Genomic DNA, 26,797 nt, shown 5'->3' on the forward strand with positions numbered 1-26,797 from the left:
ATGCAGCAGCGTTCATAAGAATGTTCTGTTTTGGCCTCATTACAGAAATGTAATGAGGCCAAAACAGAACAAAAGATCAGGGTTAAACTTTAAAGACTGTTACAGGACAGATGTGGATTCTTAGAGTCCTCTGATAGCACTCGTCCTCTGACATTTTAAGCTTCACGTTCTTTTTTTTAATTAAAAATACAAGTAAAATATGATTTATTGGGAACTGATCACTACTAATAGTAGATATAATAATTGTAAGATTGTTTTGTTCGAATGGAACATAATGCGATCAATCTCATACTTACACAGTGTACATTATATTAACTAACGCCCTTATTATTATACCTCGCCCTTATTCCCCAGCTGTCACATTCACCCACTGCCCTCCTAGAAATCCTGGTGGATTGAGGATTAAGTAATGAGCCTTTTGCATAACATGCTAACAAGGCATCCAACTCCATTACTCCAGTCCTCCTCAGTGATGGCATTATATCACAGCCTTAACAGTGGATCAGCTGTGAAATGACTCAGATCACACTCTGTTATTCGCAGCTGTTACGTGGCAAAGTTTTGAAAACTGTTGATTTGATCTGGCAGCAGTGATGGCCTCCTGAGCTCTGGCAACCACCCCTAAAGTCTGCATTGAATAGGAAGTAACAGAAGATGATGATGCAATGTTTGCTTTGAGAGTGTAGATGGAGAAGTATAGAGAAGATCAGATGGAGTTGCACTGTTTGTCTTTGAACCCAGGACTTGTTAAATCTATGTAATCTGATGATGAAAATATATCCAGAAAGTGTTCTCTGAATTTAAGTATAGCATTGCTAATATGTTGATGTTTTGCAGGTATTGGCATCCTAAACAAACGCGATGTACAGCTAGGGCTGATGGGAGATTAATTAGTTGCTGGTGTTTGTTCTAAAAACAAAACAAGTCCTCAGCAAAGTGAAATATATATATAGAGTTATCCAGCTCATATTTAATTCCTCCCACAATGATCTAAATTTAAAGTCATAAATCTGCTGACACACAGTGCACATTTCTTCATGCAAACACTTTGTCCTTCCTCCAGATATAAGATGATCTCCGAGTTTACCTGGCCAAACCACGACCTGCCATCAGACAAAGAAGCAGTCAAGAGGCTCCTGCAGGGCTGTGGGTTCGACCACGACGTGGCCTACGGCAAAACAAAGGTCTTCATCCGCACGCCGCGGACGCTATTCAGCCTGGAGGAGCAGCGAGCTGAAATGGTTAAGAGAATCGTCCTCTTCCTCCAGAAAGTAAGAGTCTGACTGAATCTCTGTAGATTATGAACCAGACATGTCAGCTTGAAATGGAAATCAGATGTGTCAGCATTACACTGATGTCATGGGAAATTCATTGGTGATTTAGTGCTGCCGAACATTTATGGCGAAACTAATAAGAAGCCCCCCTGTTGTCACTGATTTTATATTTTCCTTCTCTTTTTGTCGTCCTTTTACATCCTCTTAAATTTGTCCTGAATTCATGCAAAAAATATCCTTTTATGGTATTCATTGACAGTAAAAGGGTTCCTAATTGCAAACATCTGTTATTGTAAATACCTCCGATTTCCAGTCATCAACAGCTATTATCTGATTACGACCCTTGAAACAAGATCATGAGGTTCTTCTTGTTTCCAGACCCAAGTCGTGCTCTCATTGATATTCACCAGCTTTTGTTCTGCATATGAATAACCTGTGAGACTAGAAAAGCTCAGCCTGTACTCAAAGTTATACAAGCGCCGAGGTATTTTTGGACCTGATATAATCTTGTATTATTAGCATTATTCTCCATCTCTTAGGGTGAATATCTTTCTGCCGCTTCTCTTTTTTGTCTGAGTTTTCACCCACGCAGCTCTCGCACAGTTACCAGATAAGATGAGTAGATCTCTAATTTAGAATTAAAGGTGAGTCTGGGTTTTGGGGCAATAACAGAGATGTTCTTTGTGTTAAATTAAAAGCACCACCATAATGCAGATGTGTCCTCATGTAATTGAGCCATGTCTTTGATGTTTTTGCTTTGCAGGCTTTGAAGTTAATCACACCTGCTTTAACTGTGAGGTCTCTGCAGGTGTCAGTGAACTGTAAATATGAAGTGAATTAGTTGTATCTAGATTGTTCATGTGGATGTTCAGCTAGATGTTAAGATTGGCTTGGACTAAGCTTAGACTTTCCCTACATATTGGGAATAATTCAGACTGTACATGAAAGATGCAAGTAGCCATATTGAGGGCTCATGTTCAGCGTTTTAGCCATCGCCATCTTGGTTTTTATAAACCAGGCATCAAAGGAGAAGGTAGTCATGCCCCAAAGCATACCCATCTTTATCGTCTAGTCAGTTGAGACTATAACCTCATATGGAAAGTGACTCACTGCTGGTCATAAAAAAGAATGCACATTTAAAGCACTGTGCATTGATTTCACTTGACTTTTCAAATGCTGAAAGGTTGTGTTCATTTTTTATACAGTCTGTGGATCCGATACTGGGAGACTTAAACACATAGCGAGAAGGAGTTGACTGTTCTTCAATATTTCTTGGTCAAGTGATTTGGATTCTTTTGTATGTTTACCTTCTTCCGTTTCACACATTTAAACATTTCACAGTTTGACATTTGTATTAATTGAAATGAAAAGTGAACTGAAATGAAGAAAACTGAACCAATTGTTTATTTATTTATTTTTATTTTCATTTCTTTGCTTCCTGTTTTGGCTCGCCTGCAAGCTTTGCCTCCTGGTGCTGTATCAATTAGTTGACTAATATATTGTTGATTAACAGCAATAATTTGTCATTCGTCAAGCTAGCACCAACTGCATGTTCCAGCTTCTCAGATGCGACGCCTTTTCTCTAGTTTGTACAATTATAGTTAAATAACTTCAGATTGTAGATTGTTTGTTGGACAAAAGAAACACATGAAATCAGTATTTATTACTTTTCCTTCCAGCTATATATGCTGCAAACGATCTGTTATGAATATTGGTTGCTGGTGTGTGTTTCTCTGCATTCATGCGTCAGTGGTTTGATGACACCTCCTTCAGGCGAGAATGTCAGTGTCTTGTTGTGATTACGTCGCATTCGCTGACACGTGTCGGCTTAGCGTGCAGAGTACAACTTGTTATTTATTTCACTTACTTTGGTAGATAAAGACATGAGTCTGAGAATGTGGACTGTGGCTCTTTCTGCGTATCAAATTGAGGACACGAAATGCAAATCGCCCGGATGCTTCAAAATGCTTCTTTTGATTGACAGCCAAACGGCAATACTGTCAGTCTGTCAGCAGTGTGTGGGCGTGCAGTGTGTACACACTCTACACATATCTTACAGACTATATCCTACATTTGGAGTCATGTGATTGGCACTCACGCGCTTTTTCCCAACCTGTCATTACATTACCTTCTCGTGGGCAGATTCCTTTGCACCATGTTGCTTTCATCCCTACCTTTCTCAAACATTCTCTCCAACCTCTCAGACATGAAAGGGTTATCCAAGCCAAATTAACTTTTGTACAGGATTGATTGGCTGACCTTATCGATCCGTGTGACCCTTTGCAGGCTTTTCCCACAAGCTCGCAGGACGGGTGTTGGTTCAACCACTCCCTCAGGAGAATCTTATCTTGTATCTCACAGGTTAAGCGGGCTTTGATAATGAAGGGAAAGCCCAGAGGATTTGAAGCTTCCCCACCTAAGCAAACATCACAGCATTGCTGAGGTGGAAGAGGGGTATTTAATCTTGCCCTCTGTCAGCATTAAAGCTAGGCGTGCAGTTTGCGCTTCACACACAGTCGCATGCCCGTTCGCTCATGCGATATGCATGCAGTGACACACAAAATCAAATAGTGGTGTGACAGCAGAATTGACTCCTGTATCTACCACGCTGTTACTCAAACAAACATCCCAGACGGAGTATGATCTGCTGTGCCAAGCAATCCCCTTATCAGCACCTGGCACACCAGACTGCCTTATGCCAGTCGAGACCACAGTGCCAGGGCTGTCATTGTATGACTGCGGCTCAGACACACTTCTTGTTTCTCCGTTTGCTCCATGGATTTATTATAAAACCACTCAGTTTGCCCCATCAAACAACAAAAAAATCCCCCCACAATCTGTGAATCTGCACAGTCTCCTAAACACAGGTTGAGTGGCCGCTCATAGTGCCTATGCTGCTGGTCCGAATCGGGAGATCATTGTATTTTCTATGTCTGTGCTGTTGCTTTATTCCTTTAAATTACCATAATGTACAATAAACCTGGTGTAGCTAGAGGAATGGACTGGTGCAGGGGGAGGGGCAAGAAGTCCTCTACTGCTTCATTTAATCCTCTACCCTTCAGCCCCTGTATTCACGTGCTCACATTAGCCTCATCTTCCTGCTTGTGTTGTGCTACATCCACTCAATTCACCCTGCCGGCCGTTTATTGCAGCCGGGCCTGAGTGCAATACCAGTGATTGCTCTGCATCCATGTTTGTGCAGTCCTGCACTGACAACACTGAAGACTACCACATTGAAAGCAATCTGATTATTACCACTTTGAGAAATGAAAGCATGAAGATTCCCCAAAAAAGCACATGACATCTCAACATAAATACAGATGTTATAAATTATACATAGGCCACCCCCACCTTCCCTCTGTGTTAAAATGAATATTTCATAAATTCAAGCTCAGCCATCCACATCACAGTACCTGTCAGTGTTTGTCAGAGCAGGGACAATGACGAGAAAAGAGACACCCCCATCTCGTGTATTCTGAGCTGCCGCCTTAATTGCTTTCCAAAGCTTTACATACTCTCCATAGCAGTGGGTTTATCAGACGTGGCGAGCGTTGTGTCTTGGGCAGTCAGCTTTCACAGCGCAGCCACAGGGGGCTTGTCTCGGCAGAAGCTAAATGAAAATGTCTTTAAAGGATAAAGAGCTTTATTTTATTATTTTGTACTGTTTCCCGTTGGGTGAGTCATGTCTTCAGGCAATAAGAAGTGCAGTAATAATTTAAATCTTTTTGGGGAAGACTCTGACATGGAAAGCCCTCCTTTATAGCCCTCTTGTGAATAGTGGGCTACTTAGTGCAAGGCTAACACTGCCTCCTCTCTGTTTAACTGCCCAGAACTGATCTGTCTTCTTCTAGACATCAGCAGCTACATGATCTGTAATCCTTTGATCCTATCTGAACCTGCAAAGTGTTTTAGTTATCATCGAAAGCTATCACCTTCACAAAACTCAGTGCAGCTCTCTGTAACTGATCAAAGGAAAGTTTAACTTTTTTGTAACAATCCCACCGCTGGGTTTGAAAGAAATGTGCCTCCTTTGTTCTCAGAGAAACCTGTGATGATGAAACTCTTCATGTGTCTTTATTTATATGACACTGATTCTATGGCAAAAAAGTCTTTATTTTATAGTGTAGTATATCATATTCTCAAACTTCCACGTTATTCATTATTTAGTACTTAAGTTTCTGATCTTTAAACCACCTTAAACTATGAAGCTGACTTTTAAAGAAATGCCAGATTTAAAAAATAAATAGATAAAATTCAAGGCTGTGAGACTGATTGTAGCCTATAAATATCTTACAGCCCACAATGCTTTTGGATAATGTAAAAACTTTCTCCATGGCAACTGAAGTGTGGCTCACAGGCAGATTCATTTTCCACTTGGCTGTATCCTCACTAATTCTCACTAATTTCATTTCACTTGAATGAAATTGAAAATGTTATAAATTAGAGATGCGACAGACAGGGCCACCCTGTAGCCTCGTTGTCATTCTCGTCTTTAAAACATGGCGAATTACAAACCACAGGTCCTTGATAGTGGAAAGCCTTTAACAGGCTAATGAGGGAAAATCTGACACAAGCATCTGGAAAAAATCAAACACAAAATCACATTTTAAGAGATTGAAAGTGATCGACTTTCAAAATAACTGCCAATTAAAGGTGCAGTACGGACTGTTTTCATTGCTATCATGACACGAGAACTTGAAAGAAACACAGGGATACTTTGATTTTTTTTTATGATTATTAATAATTGGTTCTTGTACTTATTTAGTCAACCAGGAAACAGGTTTGAAATAGTGCATGTGTGCCTCAGGCTAACACGCTAAAGGGTTCTTCACACTATAGTTTAATCTGGTCCGAATCAGTTGACAAGTTTGTAAATTTGTAGCTTTTTCCTGTGATTCAGTTTCTTTCCTCTGAGAAAAAGTCCAAGCAAACAAAAATGTGTCCCTGCCTACAAACCACATGCTTAATGTCTGCATGGATAGGTGCTGTGTTCTGGACTAGTGTATACAATGGAAAATTTACTCGTGCCAGTTATATTTATCTGGGAGATCTGCACTCCTATGGGAGTCTGCTGCATCCCAGAATGCAAAGCATATGTGGCCACGGAAAGGTGCTTAGCTCAGACTTGTCGTGTACACTTTGTCGAATGAAGGCAGGATGACATTCTTAACATAAACAAGCCACTTGGTGGTTTGGAAGCAGACTGAGATCATCTCCACAAAGTGAAAAACTTCAGTTAGACCAAAAGTTGGTTTAAATATTTTTAACCAGAAGGACACAATTACACTTATAGTTATGTTTAGGGTTGGATCAGGAGACCTTCGCTTAGTTACACTGCAATAGGTCTAGGCGACTGGAGGCTTCCCATGATCCATGGAGTATTTCTCCTTCCTGTCTTTTCACACCCTGTGTTTATACACCAGTCTGAATTAGTTATTATTAACCTCTGGCTCTCTTTTACAGTGTGTCTTTATCCTGTCTTCCTACCCTTACCCCCATCCGGTCGTGGCAGATGGCTACAACTCCCGGAGCCTACTGCTGCCAAAGGTTTCTTCCTGTTAAAAGGACGTTTTTCCTTCCCACTGTCGCAAATTGCTTGCCCATAGGGATTCTCTGATTGCTGTGGTTTTCCTTCTATTATTGTAGGGTCTTTACCTTATAAAGTGCCTTGAGGTTGTTATTTTTTTAATTTTTGTTTTGATTGAATTTAATTGTTATAATTAACAGAGAACTGATGTTAATGATCTTCAGTTTTAGAACTGATGGCATTGTTTGGGTGAAAAAAAACTACTGAATAGGCTAAATGTTACATATTGGATAAGACAAGATGTCAAACCTTCCACTACTAACAATAAAACATGAAAGAAAGAAACATGAAAGAAAAACATAAGATTTCTGGACTATTTTTGAAGTTAATGTAAAAGTTTTGGATAGTTCCGAAAATCAGGAGAGTCAGAAAGTGTGAATATATTTTGGTATTTCTTTTTTTTTGTTTTTTGGTTCCATTGTCGGTTAGAAATTTGATAAACATTTTCATTTGTATGAGATCTGCATTAATGCTCTGTAGATTAGCTTTGGGGCCTTTTTATTACCTTGCGGTGTCAGTAGATGAATCAATTAGCTGGTTTTATTGCGTGTCCTTCAAACATGTTTGACTAATGTGTGTTCCTTTGAGCTCATACTGCTGACCGTTGGCAATAATCCTCCAGTCCATTTGGTCCTGTCCCATCTGAATGATGGATCAGCTTTGCAGAGCTGTTCAGTTTACTCTTCAGTCCTGTCTCTCTCAGTGAGATTGTAATGTATAAACTGAGTTTGAAAACATTTGTTTCACATCATTAGTGTACATTAGCCAGAGGTAAAATTTAAAATGACAGCATGCCCTGGATTGAAAGAATGAGGAATCGGTGTCTGGATTGTGCCGTTGATCTTTACTGAGCTGCTCACTCGAGCACTCTATTGATTTATGATAATTGCTGCTGACCTGAGCTTCAGCCTAATGTTTTCCTGTGACAGCCTCTGGACAGTGCATGTTTGAAGCTTCGCTAAATTCTGTCACACACTCTTGACTTCACCCCTCCCCCTCCAACCCAACATGCGTATCGAGCATGTCACTGGAAAACCAGCTCAATATCCCCGGAGGATGTGGAAACTCAGGCATTCGTCAGTGCAGTGAAGTGTGGCGCAGTGAAGTGTGGCGCACCGGCCTATCTGTCTTTCCATGTCGGAATTTGGTCACGCTTTGTGTTTAGGTGACAACAAGGGGAATGGTTGTTTTTTTTCCTGCTTTGAATTAGACCTTTTAAATTGCCAACGCTGCAGTCCAGTTCCGTTAGTAGGCCTTTTATTGGCACTACAGAATACTTTCAGATTAAAGACATTCAGTATTGCCTCATAATAATGTTCCCTGTCTGTTCTACTCAACATTTCAACAGCAGCCTTCCTGCTCTCACCAGTCGCCCTGGCACATGTGATTTGTAAATGCTTTTACTCAGCCTTCATTTCCATAAAGCCAACCCCTCAAATAAAACCCCAGCTTTCTGTCCCACTTTGTTGCAACCAAAGATCCCCAATCTGGCTTTGATGAGCTCGTAAATCCAAACCTCCGAAGCGTGGTGAAAGCAGAGTCTCGGAAAGGATGATCAGATGGCTTTATTGGCCGGGAGAGTAAGGGGGCAGACCGTCAGGGGCCTTGTTATTGGCCTGATTTATCCACAATCCCCAGAGTGTCATCTTCATCAGACTGCCACAATCATTGCAGCCAGCCTGCTACACTGTTTGAGGGGCAGAAAATGTGTTTATGGGGTGTGTTTGTGCATGTACAGGTAGCTAGATGGCCTCATCGTAACTTTAAGATCTGTTTACCTGCCATGCACTTTAATGAGGCCCCAATGAGGAGAGGGTAATGCCTGTTGTCTGATTCATGGTTGCTTTATTACATTTTATTTCTCTTGCTTTGCCTTTCACCTCCAACCCCAGTATTTTACAGTGTAATTAGTGACTTGTAGCTTAGATGAACACAGCTGTTGATCTGGCATAGGCCTGTGCACCATGTGGATATGAGGCAGGCAACATCTTAACTCAGCTTACACTGAAGCTCTAATTTGGCCACTTTGCTTTGTTACTTAGTGTATGATGTGAGCACATATGGGCCGGGACTGTATGGGGTGTCAGATATCACAATGTGACACAGACAAGACAGAAAGGGAAGCAGCAGGAAGAGCACTTCACACTGCTAATGAATCAGGTTTGTTGTGTATTCCTTTTTTTTTAAAACAAAGATTTAGCAGTTCTAAAAACAGCTTCATAAAAAATCCAGAAAATGAGACAAACATAATTGAAACATATAAAGTAGCATATTCAAGAAGCAGCTGTTCTTAATATAGAAGGGGAAAAAACCTAAATAAATATAATGCTATAAATATTAACACCCAGTGAATTTAATTAATCAAAGCATGGATCTACTTTGGCTTTGGTGTCCATAAAAAGAAATAAAATGGGGGAAAAAACAAACTGAGTGCACTCCTTCAACACATACAGCACTGCACACAACATTTAGTCAGCCCAGAGTTGCCATTTAATCTGCAAGCCACTTTACAACCCACCTGCACTGCATATGATCCTTTTCATGCTGTGTCTGCCTTAAGAACTCAGTATATCCACTGCACTGGTCATTTAGAAAGTCTCATCTTTTAAAACTGTTCTAACATCTCCTTTTGCATAATCTATGAATCGCTGAGCATCTGTACTGATAGATCACTAAAATGGAGGTTAAAAAAAAACAACACAATCATACACTCATGCCTTTAATCTGGTTGTGACACAGGTTACAAAACTCAAGGGGTGGAGGAGAATAGCGACAATAATGGCCCACTTACTCAGCGTTTTCTGTTGCTTTCACAACCTTTGGGCTTAAATAAGGCGTGTGCGAGCCTATGCATGGCTTTGAAGGCGGTTGTTTACAGGTTGTGGCTGTTTTCTGTCACCAGTATGACAGTTTAGTAGCCCAAATAAACAGTGTCTGTGAGCTACTCCTGTGCTACTGTTGCTCCAGCTAGCTGCAGAGAAAATCAAAGTTTTATACAAAGAGATAAAGTGTTAAAAATGATGTTAAGTGTCCACTTCAAGCTCTGACTGAGCTCTTCCTTCTACATGGTGAACTGTGCACTCTTTCCTTTCCTGTTCCGACACAATTTTCAACCAACTGCTCACAAACATCTATGTAGGCTGCAAATCCATGGCACCATAAATCCCCCATTGCCCCTTTCCATAGAATAGGTCTGTGGTCCTGGAACAGAGCCATAATGCAATAAATGAATTGTTGCAGATGGAAACAACAGAATTCTCTTGACTAATGTTATCTGGAGTGAATTAGTATTTAAATAATGTTGAACTGTAATTATAATCATGCACTAATAGATTACAACGTAAATAAGAAGTCTTGGCATACAGCGGCTACAGATGACAGTAAAGTGCACAGTAAACAAAGAATATAAAGATGATGATTTAAGCTGTTGACTGCATATTATAAAGTCTAAACATAATTACAGTGGAGGATACTGTGTAACTATTGAGTATTTATTTTTCATTTTTGCTATGCACGACAAGACAAACCTCATCTCACATAAAGACAAACCAGTACTAGCAAATGTAGTTCTAACAAAGGTTGTAAATGAATTAATAATTGCTTTTGTTCAAATTAAATCTTTGCAATACTCAAAAAGCAGCACACAACTGAAGTGGAAATGAGACATACAATCTTGGCATCCATGAAAACTGAGTTTCAACATGAAAAGCTGTTTTCTAGCCTCTTGTTGGTGAAGAAATAAACATTATATAAAGAGGGTAAGATATTGTCGTCAGGTCGTAATTCTGATTTAAATGCACGTAGTTTGGTTTGGTATTCACACCAGTGACGTTTTGACAGTAATGTCTGACCCAGTGCCCACTCCTAAAACTTTGCCTAATTGACTGTAACACTCTGAGCCCCTTCAGAATTCAGACAAAAGCAACTGTTAACCTCATTCACAGAGAAGCGAGGAAGCCGCCGTCACTGAAGCCCATTCATTCCTCCCACCACCGTCACCCCGAGCACGTGTGCGAGTCCTCTCAGGGGTCGATTAGTGATGACTGTGTAGCTGCCCTCCTTTTCTCACTCTCATGCATTATGTATTAAAGACAGTGCAGCATGGAGAAAACAGAGGATACGGTTTTAAGGCGTAAAATGACACAGCATTAGAGGAAAACTGTTTGCTCTTATTGTTTGACGTTTATGTAACACAAGTGTCAAAAGATAAAGACCGCTATTTTTTCCCCCCTTTTGGATCAATTTTCTTGAGCTGCTTTGGAACAATAATCCAGTTTTGCAGCTTTAAGACGATGTTGTGTTTCTCTTTAACGACATCTGTGGATGGAAATTTGAATTTCAACAGCAGAGACATAAAACCTACAAACTTTGCATCACAATAATTTGGACTAAGAATAGCTTTGATATGGGGCATAGCATTTATCAGAGCTACACTGTAATAATTAACACAGCCATATAAAGAATCACATCTACTGTGCACAGGAACCAGCTCAGTATACTTGAACATATATCATTTACATTAACATCTGAGGAGCTGATTATTCCATTCTTTCTAGCTAACTACGGCTAATCTCAGCTTAATGGGCATAATGTACAATTGCATAAACTTTGGAGGATTAAAAGTAGAAATTAAACCCCCCCTTTTTTAACAAAGAGAGTGTGATCAAGCCAGTGTGGTCATTACGTAACAGGCTAGCTTTCTCTCATTGATCCAAATATGATTCAGCTTCTGCTCAAAACTAACCTCTTTCCATTTAGTAAGTAATGACATGGTTAAGTCAGCACTCTAAACTAGACCATTTTCTACATGCTTTAGTTAAAAAGTGAAGTTTGGTGTCACAAAAAAAATGTTTAACTAGATATAAAACAATTTTCAGCTGGTGCGGTTAATTATTCTGCTGCAGTCCAGCAGTGCATGACTTATCTTCCTCTCTGGCATTTGTTAGTCTCATCAGGTGAAACTACCACCTCCACAGTTTTAATATGCAAATGCAAGAAATCCTTTTCTTTGCCACCGGCCTCCCCCACACTTTGAAACCATTAAATATTCATGATATCTATGATTACTGCGCATTACACTCAGATGATATCTGCTAGAGAGCCTCCAGTGCAGTCTGCAGTGTTGCCTTAAATTTGTAGGTCTGTGACACTGGATTACTGGCGATTAAAGATTATTTAGACACAATGTAGCCACTTAAATCTTTGTGCATGCCTGTGTATGTGTCTATAAGAGGGAGGGAATACAGCGAAAGGAGGACATATGGTGGCGATTTTAGTGAGGCCGAGTTTGGAGTTATGGTTCTCTGGGGTCCCACTTACATCTATTATTCATGTTTTAGAGTGTCTAATAGCCACTCAGTGTTTGTTTGGTTACAGGCAGGTCCTTATTTTAGCTTCTTTAGACTGAATAAAGGTGTTTAAACATAGCAGTAAGAAATGCATAACAAATTAGAGATTTAATGAGTTGTAATGGTGAGTCACAACAAAGTGATTAATTTGAAAACATGGTGCTTGACACTTTGAAATATGAGCTTATATATTAGCTACTATAGCAGTATTTAAGTGTATTTAATGCTACTATGAAGACCTCATGATTCATATTTAAGTGCAGTGGGTTGCACGTGTTTACGGTTCATTTTTATCATAGATTCATGAGCTAGCCAACCTGCTCCAATCCATAAAAGGGCAAAATGGTGGAAGTTGTTTCTTCACATGAAGGCCATTTTAGGTCATTCGAAGTTGAAGCTTTGGACAGTGTTTTAAATTATTGATAATGTGTGTCAGTGTTTGTCTGAGGGTACAGCGAGATCCCTGATGCGGTCTCTGATACTCATCACAAGAGGTTTTAAAGTAACTTGGAGAGTGAAACTGCAGGTCTGCTGATCGGGGGGGATGTTTTGAGAGATTTCATCTAAATGACCTTCTGGCTGTTTTTCTTAATCTTTCTGACAGTTCCCTGTTTGTTTTTCATTTTGCTTTATTGTTATTAAATTATTAATACTGGTTTCAGGTACATTTTTGATACAATTGCTTGTTTCTGCTCCACAATTTAAAAATGTTTTGTTTCTGTGGTTCTGGTGAAGCAACATCACTGCTGTCTGAGTCTCTTTGTTCTCTGTAGTACTACACTATAAGAAAACCAATGCTGATTTAAAGTATAGTTCAGTTTAATTTGACAGAGTATAGAGTATATACTTTATAGTACACTACTGTCAGTCGTAGGTTTGTTTGTTTGGGTTTTTTTTTACATTTATTTTAAATACATAACCAGGATACAGTCAGTAAAAAGTCATTTAGGAAAAATAGAAACGAGAACTTGGATATATGAGGGCAATCCCAAAAGTAAGATCTCCTATTTTTTTTACAAATACAAAATAATCGCCATGTCAGTTGATCCGTTTTTGTACACCCTGTTCCAGTTTTACAATGCCCATGTCATACCAGCTCGCCGCCTTGTCCTTCAGGAAGCATTGAACCTCATCTTTTACCTCTTCATACTGCTGTAAACTCTCTGCACCACTTGCAAACGTTTTTGACATTCATGCACGACTGTCCATACACTTCCATTAACTGGCGATGAATTCGAACCAGTTTAACGCCTTTTGCGTTCAAAAATCGAATAACTGCGCACATTTCGCCCTTGAAAACAGGAGTTCCATTTTCAATGGCTGCCAAACCCAAACAAGCATCCAAGTGAAGCCGTGCGTGCTTGTTTGGGAGTGGAGGAAGCACCAGTCACAACAGTGTGACGAACAGTTTCTCTACGTCCCCACCGCTTTGGAGATCTTACTTTTGGGATTGCCCTCGTACTATACAGAAATAAATTAAAATACACCACACTATTATTTTACATTTGTTGTGTTAGTTTACATATTTGAAAAAGAGTGTGATAAAGTGTGGTTAGTAATGTAATGTAATGTAATTACAGTGTTTGCGCAGTAGTCTCCATAAACAGTTTATCAGCCACGCATCCTGAATTCAGGTTCTTTTTTATCTAGAAGTTAAATTTGGCCCTATTGCATTACTCCTTTAAACCACGGTTACAAAAATGCTGCTGTATTGAACATTTTAACAAGTACTCTGCAGATAAGCTGTGGCTACACCTGGTTAATCGATGCTGGAGTGTCTGGCCCATTGCTGGTTAAACCTTTACACTGTTCTCAGCCAAACACAGGAATCCAAACCACTCAGCCATAAAAACAGCCCACTGTTACACTACTGTGAAGAATTCCTTCATTTTTACAGCAGTTTCAGCCAGACTATGTTTGTAACATACAGTATGTAGTTTTAAATCAGATGTGAAGGTTTTTATTAGCTCACTATAGAGATGGATTGGATTTTCTATGAAAGGCAAACTTGGCCTGTCATCCCAAATCCCAAATGACGGAGTTGCCTTGCAAAGTTATCAAAATATCATTTTGCATTATGAGCAGAAAGAGAGGCAATAATAAGCTATAAAACCCAGAGTGAGGATTACCATAAAGCATTTATGGTAATCTATGTGGCGATCTCTTAATTGTAATAAATTATATGTATGTATTCTTTATGCGAACCCTTGTCTTCAGGTGTGGAGAGGAACTATAGCCAGAATGCGGTACAGACGCATGCGAGCTGCCCTCATCATCCTGCAGGCCTACCGACGCTACAAGGTCAAGTCCTACATCCGTGAGGTCAACCGTCGCTTCAAAAACGTGCGATCCATGAAGGATCATGGCAGGCACGTGAAGTGGCCCACGCCCCCCAAGGTTCTGCGCAGGTTTGAAGAGGCACTCAAGAGCATCCATAGCAGGTACTCAATTTAAATAGGCCCGCCATGTATGTAGGGGTGTTTTTGCTTCTATAATTGGTTTATTCTAGTCTAGAATGGTTGTGTAGATTGTAGAGATGTAGCTTTTCCCTGCTGTTTTGATTTCACACAGACAAAACTACAAGCAAACCAGAATCTGTCATTTTAAACCATGTGAGAAAATTTAACCTGCTTGTTGGCCAAATGTGTCTAGGGCTTGGTTTATAAGTAGTGGATATCAGGTGAGCTCTTGGTTAATTTTATAGCTAGTTGGTACAGTTTGTTTAATCTGCACACCTAACATTTATTTTAGAGTTTGTGTAATCCCAGAATTCAAAGCATACGTGGCTATAGAGAGATCTTTAGCTCAGACTTGCAGCGTGCATGTGGCAGATCGAGGTGGGATCACATTCTCACCATAAACAAACTAACCTGCAGCTTGTTTGGAGCCACACCGAGACCGCCTCCTCCAAAGGATCTCGGTTTCGTTGTTTCGGTCTGCACCCAACTGAGTTCATGTCTGCACAAATGAACCCTCAAAGGAAAACAAGCCAGAATTTGATTAAAACATACTGAACACCAAAGCTGTGAAAACACCCTAAGGGTCCATTTACATTGAACTTCTAAATAATTTGAACTGAGGTTATCATGAGAATAGGATCTGACCTCAATTTGACCAAATTACTAGGTGGTGGTCAGAGGGCCCGGTGGCGCCAGTGTCCGGCAGCCTCGCCTCTGTCAGTGCGCCCCAGGGTGGCTGTGGCTACAACATAGCTTGCCATCACCAGTGTGTGAATGTGTGTGTGAATGGGTGAATGACTGGATATGTAAAGCGCTTTGGGGTCCTTAGGGACCATAAAAGCGCTATATAAATACAGGCCATTTACCATTTACCATCCCTTCCCATACTCGTATATGCTTTGAATTCTGGGATCCACCATAATTTTGATATGAAATATTAGAAAATATGAGTGTTAGGAGTAAATTCTCCTTGTTATCCACTATTTCTGAGTACAGCACCTTCTTCCTGTGTTTACTTTTGTTGCTCCTGCCCCGAACACATCTAGCCAACAGGCAGACTGAACATTCTTACATGGCTTATGGTTCACTAAGTTAAGTTTGCTTTCTTTGTTTTCTCTGTGTGAAAAGAAACAAACCACAGGACAAAACTACAAGTTTAAAAGAGTAAATGAACTGTTAAACTTGTAGAAGCAAATATCAGTTTTTAATCATGACCAACTGTTGTCGTATTATACGTTCAGTACAGAAACAGAAGGTGAACCTTTTTCAAACAAAATGTTTTTAAATTGTTCTCTTTTGAAGAAAATCGCTTTCCTAAATTGGCTGAACTAAAAGTAAATCTGACTCCAACCACAGGAGACAACACATGCCCTCCAGTGTTATTTTACATCCAGATGAGTCTTTTTGAAGCACCTTACACATGTTTCCTTCTGCCTTGGGCTCACACTGGGCATTGATTTTTCTCTCTCCATCAAAGGCTCATCACTTCCTTTCATCCCATTGTCTGTTTGTTTGCCTTTTTTCTATTTGAAGCCGGACACAGTGAGAAAATAGCCCTCCTAGAGAATTATGTTGGCTGTCAGTAAGTACAGTACAGTAAAGACGGGGTCGACTGCAGTCCTGCTGCAACACCCCACTGACCCGACTACAGTAACAAGGCTCTGTGCAGCATCCTTTATATAGAAAGTTCGATTTTCCTCTGCTCTAAGTTTGCTCTGTGTGTGTGTGTTTTGGATGCGTTTACCTCCAGGTGGTGGGCATGGACACTGATCAAAGGCTTATCTCCAGAGGAGACCCTGCAGGTGAGGGCCAAGGTAGCCAGCCTGGAGGCCCTGAAGGGCCAGAGGGCTGACTTGGGGCTTCAACGGGCCTGGGAAGGAAACTATCTGGTGAGTAGGAGGGGTAGCATGATGAAAAAGACATATTTTACAGAGTGAAATTGGCACTGCTAGCTTTGTTCATGCAGGCTTTGTCTCCTGCAGCTTGCATCAGCTGCTGTTTCTCGGTGGCTGAAATCCAGATCAGATGTAGTTATTGAACCTCAATGCTGTGCAGTTTGCAGCATGAAACGCTGAAAAATAGAGTACCCTGCTGGTATTAAACATGTGATTTAATTCAATTATTGTTTGCTGACTCTTCAATCAGACAATGTTTAATTATACTGCCTGTATCCAAACATAAAACCCTGCTTTATTTTCTTTTGGATTCAGGTATTAATCAGTCTGGTCATCGCTCATGACATCCACGGGCCAATAAGTGATAATGCCTTGTCTAACTTTTATATACACTCTATGGAGAAAGCTTCCAGTTTAAAACAGAAGAAAAGTGTTCAGTCTCATTCTTTGAGCAGATTTGTTAAAAGTTAAGAGAATGTTTCTTGTTTTGCTTGATACTAACTGTGTGATATGAATGGAAAATAAGCCTAACAAGACTGGTAAAAAGAAGGGAAGCAGTTTTACACCTCGCATTTAGCTTACAGACCTCAATTACACCCGGTGGACAATAGAAGACATAAGAAGATAAGCATCTTAACAATGTAATGTTGGCTCAGCTGTTTTCCCAGTAATTAGTAATTACTATAGAGTGCGAATGCTGGACTGAAGGAATGTACCCAATCAAGCCGGGGCTTTTTGTCAGTGGATGTTGTGGCTGTCTTTAGGTTAACTATATATGATTCAAAAAATTTATTAATTTAAAACTCTCACAATGAAAATATTTTCATTGTGAGATAATACATTCATTAAACCAATAAAATGCATGCATAAATAGGATATTTATAAGCTCATCTTAACTCGGGCAGGTTGTGAATTAATTAGAGTTAAACTGGAATATTTTGATAAGTTTCTTGTGGTGTGTGTGTCTGACAGAAGCGAGACAGCCCTGACACGGCAGCATCGTTCACACTGGTCTCAAGTGATCTGCAGCGGAAAGACAAATTCATGAGAGTCCTGTTCTCCTGCAACGTACGCAAGGTAAAAGGTTTTCAGAGCAGATATCCATGACTTTACCACATGTGCACACACTCACAACACGTGTCTGTGTGTACAAAGACATAAACCCAGCTGCTGATGGCTCACAACATTTCCCTGCAGGGTGTGTAAATGTCACTGTGTTTGTGTGCACCTACTGTATCCCGTGGTGTGACTAATGAGGAGCTTTGTGTTTCCCAGATCAACCGTTTCCACAAGTCGGAGAACCGGGCTGTGCTCATCACTGACCGCCACCTGTACAAGATGGACCCCCTGAAGCAGTACAAACCCATGAAGAGCATCCCCCTCTACAACGTATGACACTCTTTGTTTTACCGCTTCTTTTACTCTAAACAGACAATATCAGCTCTATAGACACTGCTGTAACAGACACTGTAGTTCAGGAGTTACATGCTGTTTATCTATTTAATGTAACATAAAGCTTTCTCGATGTAAATTCATAAAAGACGTTGTTAGTGTCGCAGATGTGGGTCAGAATGAGACACTTGAGTCGTTTCAACCTGAAACATAAATTATATAGAAATTCACAGAATATGCATAAATAAGTTTGTTGATTTATTACAAACTTTAAAGTTTTGTAATCAAAGACGGTAAGAGTAAAACAAATAACATTTAACATAGAAATACTGGCAGCTACTCACAGCTATGTATTCTTACACAAATGCAAAGTAAGGGGTTTTATCATAGTTGTGAAATAAATATAAAAAAATGATTTTAAGCTAAGCCTTTTCCTTTTAAAATACTGCTTCAGGCCTTTCAGAATTCCCCTCGTAAAACTTTACATTTACTTTCCAACCAGCCAATTTGTCCACTGAAATTAATCGAAACTCTTCGTAGACTAGTAGCCGTAAGACATTTGCAACCAATGCTCAGAATCCTTTACATTATATCTTATTTAAGAAATGTGCATAAAACACTAAAAAAGGATAAAAAAATAAATGAGTGTCACTCGATTAGAGGTTGTTATCATGGCTTATACTTGTGGTATATGAAGACATTGTGTTTGTTCAGAAACTATCCTGAACCTGAGCCCTGCTAAGGTACAAAGCCACAGCATCCAGGCTGTGCTGCAGGCTTGTTGAAATTTTATGCAGCACTGTTTACTGTTGTGCTAATGTGTTTTTCCATATGAGTGTTTATCATTTTACATACTCCGTCATCCACTGTTTTCTTCATTCATTGTACACCAGCTCGACTGTACTTCAGATAGTAGATGACTAAACTTGCTGATCTGAGTCATAGTTAAAGTGTAGCTTTGTGATACCATCTAGATGATAGATAGATGGATCTAAATACCCTTCCTCTGATCAATATCAAACAGATATTAGACCGAATGACAGTGAGTGCATGAGGGTTCATATGATAAGGCATGAATTTATTTAATGCTGAACCCCAGCCATGTATCTGTATAGCACCAATTTAAACTCCCAATTTACTGCAGAATTTTAATATGACCTACTTATGGCCAAGTTGAATTGGTTACTGCATTAAACTGAAATCATATATTGGATATTGAGAACCTGCTCCTGTGGAATAAGAAGTATGAATTACCTAGTGTAATTATACGAATCATTCTTCTCGTGCTGTACATTAGTTTTAAACTTTATGTTTAGTTTTTAGTAATGGAGTGCTACTCAGAAGGTTTCCTGTAATTAGAGAGTCTTAGATACTTTTTTCAGTTGATTAACTGCTTGGTCTGTCAACATGCTGTACAATGGTACAAATATTAGAAACATTTGCTCAGACTAATTGGCTTGAAATTATCATTTAAATGAGTTTAAATGATATATTTTTAACTGTTGGGTAAGCAAACTCCATCAGTTGTGCGTGCATACATCCCATTCTTTTAAACTCAGTATTTCGATCATGTCTTAAGGGAATTTCTTCGAGTTCATCTGAATGTGCAAAAACGCATGTCCTGACATAAATCAGAATCTTATCTGAGAAACAGGAGGTGAGATTGTGACCATGTTTCATCTGTGGTTGTGTATTGACTTGGTGTTATGAATCTAGCATCCCCACTTTGAAGTGGTGATTGTTATATCGATCTACTGAGTTGCCAAGTTGAAGATGTTTGTCAATAATCCAAGTTTTACAAATCATTGTTGAACATCCCCAAGTTTATCTTCTGAAAGTGGAATTTTCTTGGCAAAACATTATATTTGATTCTTTTTTAATTAATTTCCTTTTAAAGTTTCACATGAGTGTAGACAAACATGAATATAAAATTGGTGACTGGTGAAGCATCCACCTCGAACCCTCCTAGCTGATCTCCTGCTGTATGTTAGAACCAGCAAACAACAAACAGAAAGAGGAAGCAGTGTGAGTGCCTTCCCTAATCTGTAGCAAAGGTGACAGTATTGATTTCCCACCAGCCTGATATCCTGTGGGAATGTGTCAATATGCAAAAAATCTCATTCAGCTTTGCAGTTGGCTGGTTTTAATTCACGTTCTCACTGTGATAGGTCCATTAATGCTGCTGCATGCACATAGCACAGGAGGCTGTTTCCATGGTAAATGTGTCCTGTATGATTCATGCTCCCATTTATTACAGCCAAAACTAGCATCATTTAAGGTTAACTGCTGTTATTATTATTATAACACCTTATTATTATAAGGTCAGTAGATGATTGATCCTGGTTTCAGTTTGTCCTTGTATGCTTCTAAACTGATTATTATACTACCCCTAGTCTCTTACTGTAACTGAATAACTTGGCATGATCGAAAGTCTGCTTATTTGCTTTCTTGCTGCAAGTTAGATTAGCTGTGTGCTTTTTTGCATTTGGGGTTCTTGACAAGCTGTGCATTAACTTGGTGTTTATGCTGGCCCTAGCAGTTTCTAAGCTGCACACTTCTCATTTTAACATCTCTCACTATTTCTTCCTCACGTTTAAAATGTGTCACTTAATGTTGAAACCATCCAGTGAACGTTTAGTTAAATTTGTGTTCACTTCACAGCTACTGAGATATTTGGCATTCCTCATTAGTTGAGGAATGTCTGCTTTTGGAAGTAGATCAGGTAAAATAATGGTGGTCATGGTGTGTTGAACTCATTTTACTGATATTATCAAACCTGGCTGTTGCTAATACAAGCATGCTCCAAAATAACTGCTGGACTGTCCCTGAGATAAATTTAAGCTCTGGGTGCCATCGCAGTCCTAGAAAAAAAGTCTGACCATTTGGCAGCCGCATCTCTGGCCAGTTACGCTGGGCTTACAACACCAGTCTTTATTTAAACGAATGAACAGAGAGCCAAAACTTTATATCACTGCTCATGTGGGTGTAAATTATACTTGCACAGTACAACAAGTTCATGTGTTTTTACTACGATAACAGGCCGACCACCACTCAGGTGAAACTCTTGAGATATAAAAGTTAAATCTCACAGAGCATGTACAAACTAGTTTATACATTTGAAAGTAGAATTTCTTTCTTTTAAGCTTTAATGAACATGTTACACAAACTTTTGGCATTTACGTTTTGACCATCACCTGCTCTGCTGCGGTAAAATGGCACAAATCTTGCTTATGCTGTGCTTTTGCACCTCTGACCTTTGAGACGAGGCAGAAATGAGATAGGAAGTGAAGGTGTAACGCATTAATCACATACGCCCCTGTCGTGTGGAAGAGATGAGTGAGATATGAGGCTGCTGTGCACTGACAACTATGACAAGAAACCCCAGCGTTGAATCTGACAAAGTGACAAGTGGGAATTAGAGAGCTTGTAGATGGACACCCAAATCCGGTATCGCTGCATCTGGAAGTGAAATTGGGAGATTGAGTTGAGACAGATGGTGGCAGACAGAGAGAGCAGCATGAGTTAAGGGGATTTTTAGTTATTGTTCATTCAGTGAGAGTGACACACACACACATGCATATGCACATCCTGAATTGATGTACGAGGCATACAGAGAGCCATCAGTGCACAGTGAATGGTTTGTAGCATTCAAACAGTGACAGTAACACAATGGGAGTAGTTCAGTATAGACAGAGCTCTACATGCAAACTGTATTTGGAGGGAAACGTGAGGACAGAGACATTCTGACAGCTCGTCTTTTGTCAGATTTGATCTAAAATATAAAAAATTATTGGTGTTCTGAAATCGTACATTCAGTAATATTATGCATTTTTGTTATTAGGTTGGGCTCTTTAGTAAATACTCCCAACAGACGGCTGTTTACTGGAAATGATTACAGTGCCAAGCTTTTTAATGAAGTCATCGGCATTCACAAATTAGCGTCTATATAATTGGTACCCTTTCATTGTAAAAGATACGCAATGGTGCTCATAAAAAAATCAAAATCCAGACTTCATTTAAATTCAGCTGACCACCCGTTCAAAATCATCACTTTCCTGCAGACCCGTTACGAGTGCTTGTACGTACACCTCATCAATTTCTTCTTTGACTTTAAATTTTCTTGAGAGCAAACATCATCTTCTGTATCACTGCTGATGAGCGCTGGGACCACACGGCAATTTTCAGGGGAGGAGAGTGCAGAGTTCATGGTGATGCAACCAGACGCATGGTTCTCATTTATTTTTCCAACATTTACAGCTTTGTGCTGCCTGAATTCCCAGCCCAGGGTCACTCTGTACAAATTGACATTGTGTGCCCTCTCACAGCACACTGAAAAGACAGGAGATTTTTCTTCACCACCTGCAACTGGCTTCCTGTAATTTTGTCCTCTTCAAACTGAAATTGAAGTTGCAGGATGGACATTTTTGCACAGAATAGGAGATCCAACACATCACAGATGCACAAATGCAAGTGATCAGAACAGAATTTCCAGGGTGTGATCTAAAAATGGCAGCAACTGAAGGTCCACATGTGCACAAAGAAACCGCCTTTAAGTGGAGATGGAAACAAATTTAAATAAAAACATCTTGCTCTAAACCAATAAATGCACAAAAACATAACACGGTCTTTAGGTGTCGAACTTTCATTCATCTTTTTTTTTAATCGTTACATCACTGTCCCAGTGTGTACATAACACAAGGCTTTTATGTAATAAATGTCAGACTGCAAGGGTGAGTGAATTTGTGAAGGTGAAAAAGTGCAAGAGCTGAAGGAAAGGTGGGTGAGGAGGAGCGGAGATGTGGGCAGATAGCCACAGCAGCGTGACTTGGTGCTATTGATTGGACAAGGTCAAACAGAGGGGAGAGCAGTTAGCTTATTGTTGAGTAGCAGTGATAGGCTAACACCACAGCATCCCCTTGGCTGCCCTATTCTGTGTATTTGCTGCTGCTCCTGCAGGGCAGCTAAAAGGAAAGACCGGGCTGATAGATGGCCAAAACTATAGAGAAGAGCCAACAACTGTCTGCCAGAGGATTTATATGCCAATTAATGCTGGGGTTTCACAAGTGAGATCATTGGCTTATTATCGTTCATTGAAATTACACAAAATAACGTTGACGAAATGGTGAAATACTGATTCTGAATCGGTGACTCGCGCTGCTTCTGTTCGCAATCGTTTTTTTGTCTTTTTTTCATTCTTTTTCTACCTCGTCTTCTTCCTCCCCCCATTTCCTATCTAGTGCTGACTTTCCCCTCTCTCTTCTCTCTCCGCCGTTGTTGTCATGCCAACTTCCCAGGAGACGGTGTTGTCATGGATACCGAGCGGCAGGGCAGATCAGCTGATGTCTGGTGTCATTCAGGCATGTGCACAAATCGGCCTCCTGTATGTGCGCTCTTTCCCTCCCTTCTTTGCAGTGAGGCTTATTTATGATCCTTCCGGCTCCCGATCTCCTCATACCTCTCAACCAAACACAAACTAGAGCTGCAGTGTGACCACATATACTTTATTTACACACTTAGTTCAATAGTCTACATGCAGATGTGTAGTGCGTGGTGTTTTTCCTGACCAGTTGACTCCAATAACTCAAAGCCTTGAACACAAGAAGTGCCAGCTTATGCACTACCTTAAACCTAAGATCAGGATGTGATGAGGAATAAATTGTAATAATGCTGTAAATTTATGCATCTGCAGTTTGATCACTGTTTCTTTAGCTTCAAACTTTACTGGCAGTTTCCCTGATGCCCTTGCATTTTTGCAACATGAATGGCTATGGAGCTTAACTTATTATATTCACTTAATCACAGAGCACCCACCCTTTCCATCTTAATTGGGCTTCTGGGATGTGTTATATAACCAATTATTTGATCCCCAAAGAATAAACTGGGAAAACCTGCTGTTCACATTTTGTCCTCTTGACATCCGTGGACCAATGAATGTCAGACCTGAGGGCATACAATTAAAACCTTTGTGATTTTGTCCAGGGGTTTGCTCAGAAGATACATCCAGTCATATTCGCCAAATGGGGAAATAAGTTCCTTGCAAACCAAGCAATTATTTTTAATTTGTTAATTGTGTATCATAGTTCCTGGTTTTTGAAAAAAGCATATTAACAGCACCTCATTTGGCTTTTTGTATTAATGTCTGATAGTAATGCTTGATAGAGAAAGTCATTTTCCAAAACAGTTGTTTTGGTTATTATATGCAACCATTGTCACTTTAAAACTTCAATAATCGAAGGCTACTGTCAAACATGCCGTCTGCTTAGAGCATTGTCTACAAACAAGTCATTTCTAAAAGCCAAGTCGAGAATCCATGGGCTGTCGTGTCATTTCTTGGCATGTATGAACAACATCGGATGTTGTAGGGCTCCTGTTTTTACCTTTAGATATCCAGGTCAGGCAGAGGCTTCTTCATGCTTAGAAATGCACTCAAAACTAAATCACAAAACAAGGTGATGGTTTGGCACTTGTATTATAGCAAATACCTCTTCCTCATTTGCTCACAGCATGGACTGTTTTGCTGCATGCATTCAATTGGTTTAGAATGATTGGTTGGTTAAACAGACTAGTGAGCGTCTAGTGCTAAAATTCTCATCCCTTGCCAAACTGTTCTCCACATTCACATGCAGATATGTTTTAAAAGAAGTTAAAGGAACGCAGATGGTGCCAGGTCATTACGACACTCAAACTACAGCTGTTACTTTATTAAGGACGTTGTAAGGCGTAAGTCATCATTGGTGCCGAACCTCAACCCTAGCAACCGAACCCCAAGCCCAGTTTTTTTTGAAAAAAATTGTTGTTTTTTTTGTTTTTAGATGTAGTTTTTACCCTTCAATCGTAAAAGGCTGATGGTATAATACTGTCACCCTGCTGGGCAGATGTGCAGTGTGGACACCGAAGTTTGTGAATGGTCTAACATTATGAAAACATTATGAAACTGATTCTATAGGTAAAAATCTCGGATGAGTTTGAATCTCTTTGCCCTCAAACGCAAGGTCAAAGTCAAGGTCAAAGGCCAAGTTTTCTGAACATAATAAATCAAGAAAGGTGTTTATGTTTACTTTTACTTGATTAGCTATTGAAACATCTATAACATGAAGTGTAAGAGTGAAAGTTTCACTCACAGTTTCACATTTCTTGCAATTTTCCATGTCCTAAAGATAATCGGTTATTATTAACAAACAAGACAACAAAGAGGAGACCATAAAATATTATTATAAAATAATTGGGATTCATCACATCTTTAAAAAGGCTCAGAAACTGTACAGTCGTGTAGTCTACATAACAACTGCACTGAATATACTACAGTGTATAGCTAGTTGTCAATGCAGATCCAGAGCCTGTAGCGCCCAAATTGGAGGGCAGGACTAAAATATGCCAACATCTCCAAGTTTTGTTAAATATGTAACGGGATGACAGACGAGTCACTGAGCAGATGGCGGGGCAGATGAATGGCTCTAACAGATTCCATACTCTGGTTAAACTGATTTGGGGGAATCAAGACAGAGGAAAAGAATGAGACAAGGAAGCGAATCTGAATGTATCATTACCCAACTCATTAGAACACCGACTGTCGTTCCAATCAATTAAGCCTTTAATATAAATGTAAATGTAATCGGCTCTTTGTAATTAACTGTGGGTGGATTGCTATACAGAGAGGCATGGCTTTAGGCTTTAATTCACGGTGATTACGTGAAGTGTTTGTTTCTGAAATCACGGGCATCATGTTGAGGCTAAATAAGCTAGCTGGTTGATTTGCCGCCGGTCGAAACCTGTCTCTGCTTGTCTGCCTGTGATGGGGAGTTTGTCTCGGCATTGCTCTCTGGTGATGGTTATTAGTGTAGCTGACTGGCTGCCCTCTGGCTATTTCCTCAACATTCACTGCCTTCAGTTCAACTTGGAAAGACAAATGAAGGGAGAAAAATGGCTAAAAGCCTAGGGGAGATGACAAAGGAGACAAAGGAAAGTGAGGCTAAATAGAGGGCGGATATAGGATAAAGGAAAAAGTAATGGGAAGTTAATGAGACATGAAGCTCAGGTCTTCTTTTTTTCCTGAAAAGTGTTTATCTGTAAAAATATTGGATTCTTCCTGTAGCTTTGACTTTGTAGACCTGTGAAGCAGACAATCCCACTGAAAAACTGAGTCTCCTTTTAACCCAGCTGCTTTAGTTCAGGGGCTCTAATTGGAAAAATTAGACTGGCCCTTTGGGAGGCTAATCTATAACTCATTACTCCAGATGCTGATGACGTTCTCCACCAGAAGAAATCCCGTACACCAGTTGACACCAGAGACGGATACTGACTGATATTTGTCCGAGTAATTCATCACATCTTGTCGATAAATCACCAATTTGCCTTAGTGTAATAGAAATGATCTTTTCTTATTTATTCTGAGAAAATTCAAAAAGGGTTTTTTCATGATTCAAACAGAGTATTTCTTTTCTTTTCTTCTTTTCCATACACCATATACCCTGTATATGCGTCCTTTTGGGGGACACATTAAAACAGGAACAAGCAGCAATATTTTGTACAATCCTATCATAAATGAAAAGTAAGGGGGAAAAGTATGTTTAGCCTACACAATTTCTGCTAGAAGCTCAAGCGGCTAATTGTTTCCTTTAAAATGAAGAAAAATACATGCCAACTGTTGAAATTAACAGGATAAAGGCATGTGCATCTTGGAAAAAGACAAGACTAAAGGAAGAAGATCATTAACATATACTGGCCTCTTCCTCAGACAGTTTGCTTCATATTGACATGATGGCATCACACAGTTTCTGCAGATTTGTTGGCGAAACATCCACCATGCGAATCTCCCATTCAAACACTCTCTGGGACTGAGATC

At 39.8% G+C, this 26,797-nt stretch overlaps 1 protein-coding gene across 1 annotated transcript in view; it reads left to right on the top strand.

Annotated features, from left to right (window-relative positions):
- myo1d (myosin 1D) overlaps positions 1-26,797 on the top strand; it is a 113,520-nt gene that overhangs the window by 52,967 nt on the left and 33,756 nt on the right. Inside the window, exons 16-20 of the mRNA XM_031759343.2 lie at positions 1,064-1,271; positions 14,427-14,650; positions 16,419-16,557; positions 17,536-17,640; positions 17,839-17,952. Coding sequence (XP_031615203.1) covers positions 1,064-1,271; positions 14,427-14,650; positions 16,419-16,557; positions 17,536-17,640; positions 17,839-17,952 — 790 coding nt within the window. The remainder of the gene's footprint in view (positions 1-1,063; positions 1,272-14,426; positions 14,651-16,418; positions 16,558-17,535; positions 17,641-17,838; positions 17,953-26,797) is intronic.

Source organism: Oreochromis aureus, linkage group 8, assembly GCF_013358895.1.
Source record: "Oreochromis aureus strain Israel breed Guangdong linkage group 8, ZZ_aureus, whole genome shotgun sequence".
NCBI classification, from domain to species: Eukaryota; Metazoa; Chordata; class Actinopteri; order Cichliformes; family Cichlidae; genus Oreochromis; species Oreochromis aureus.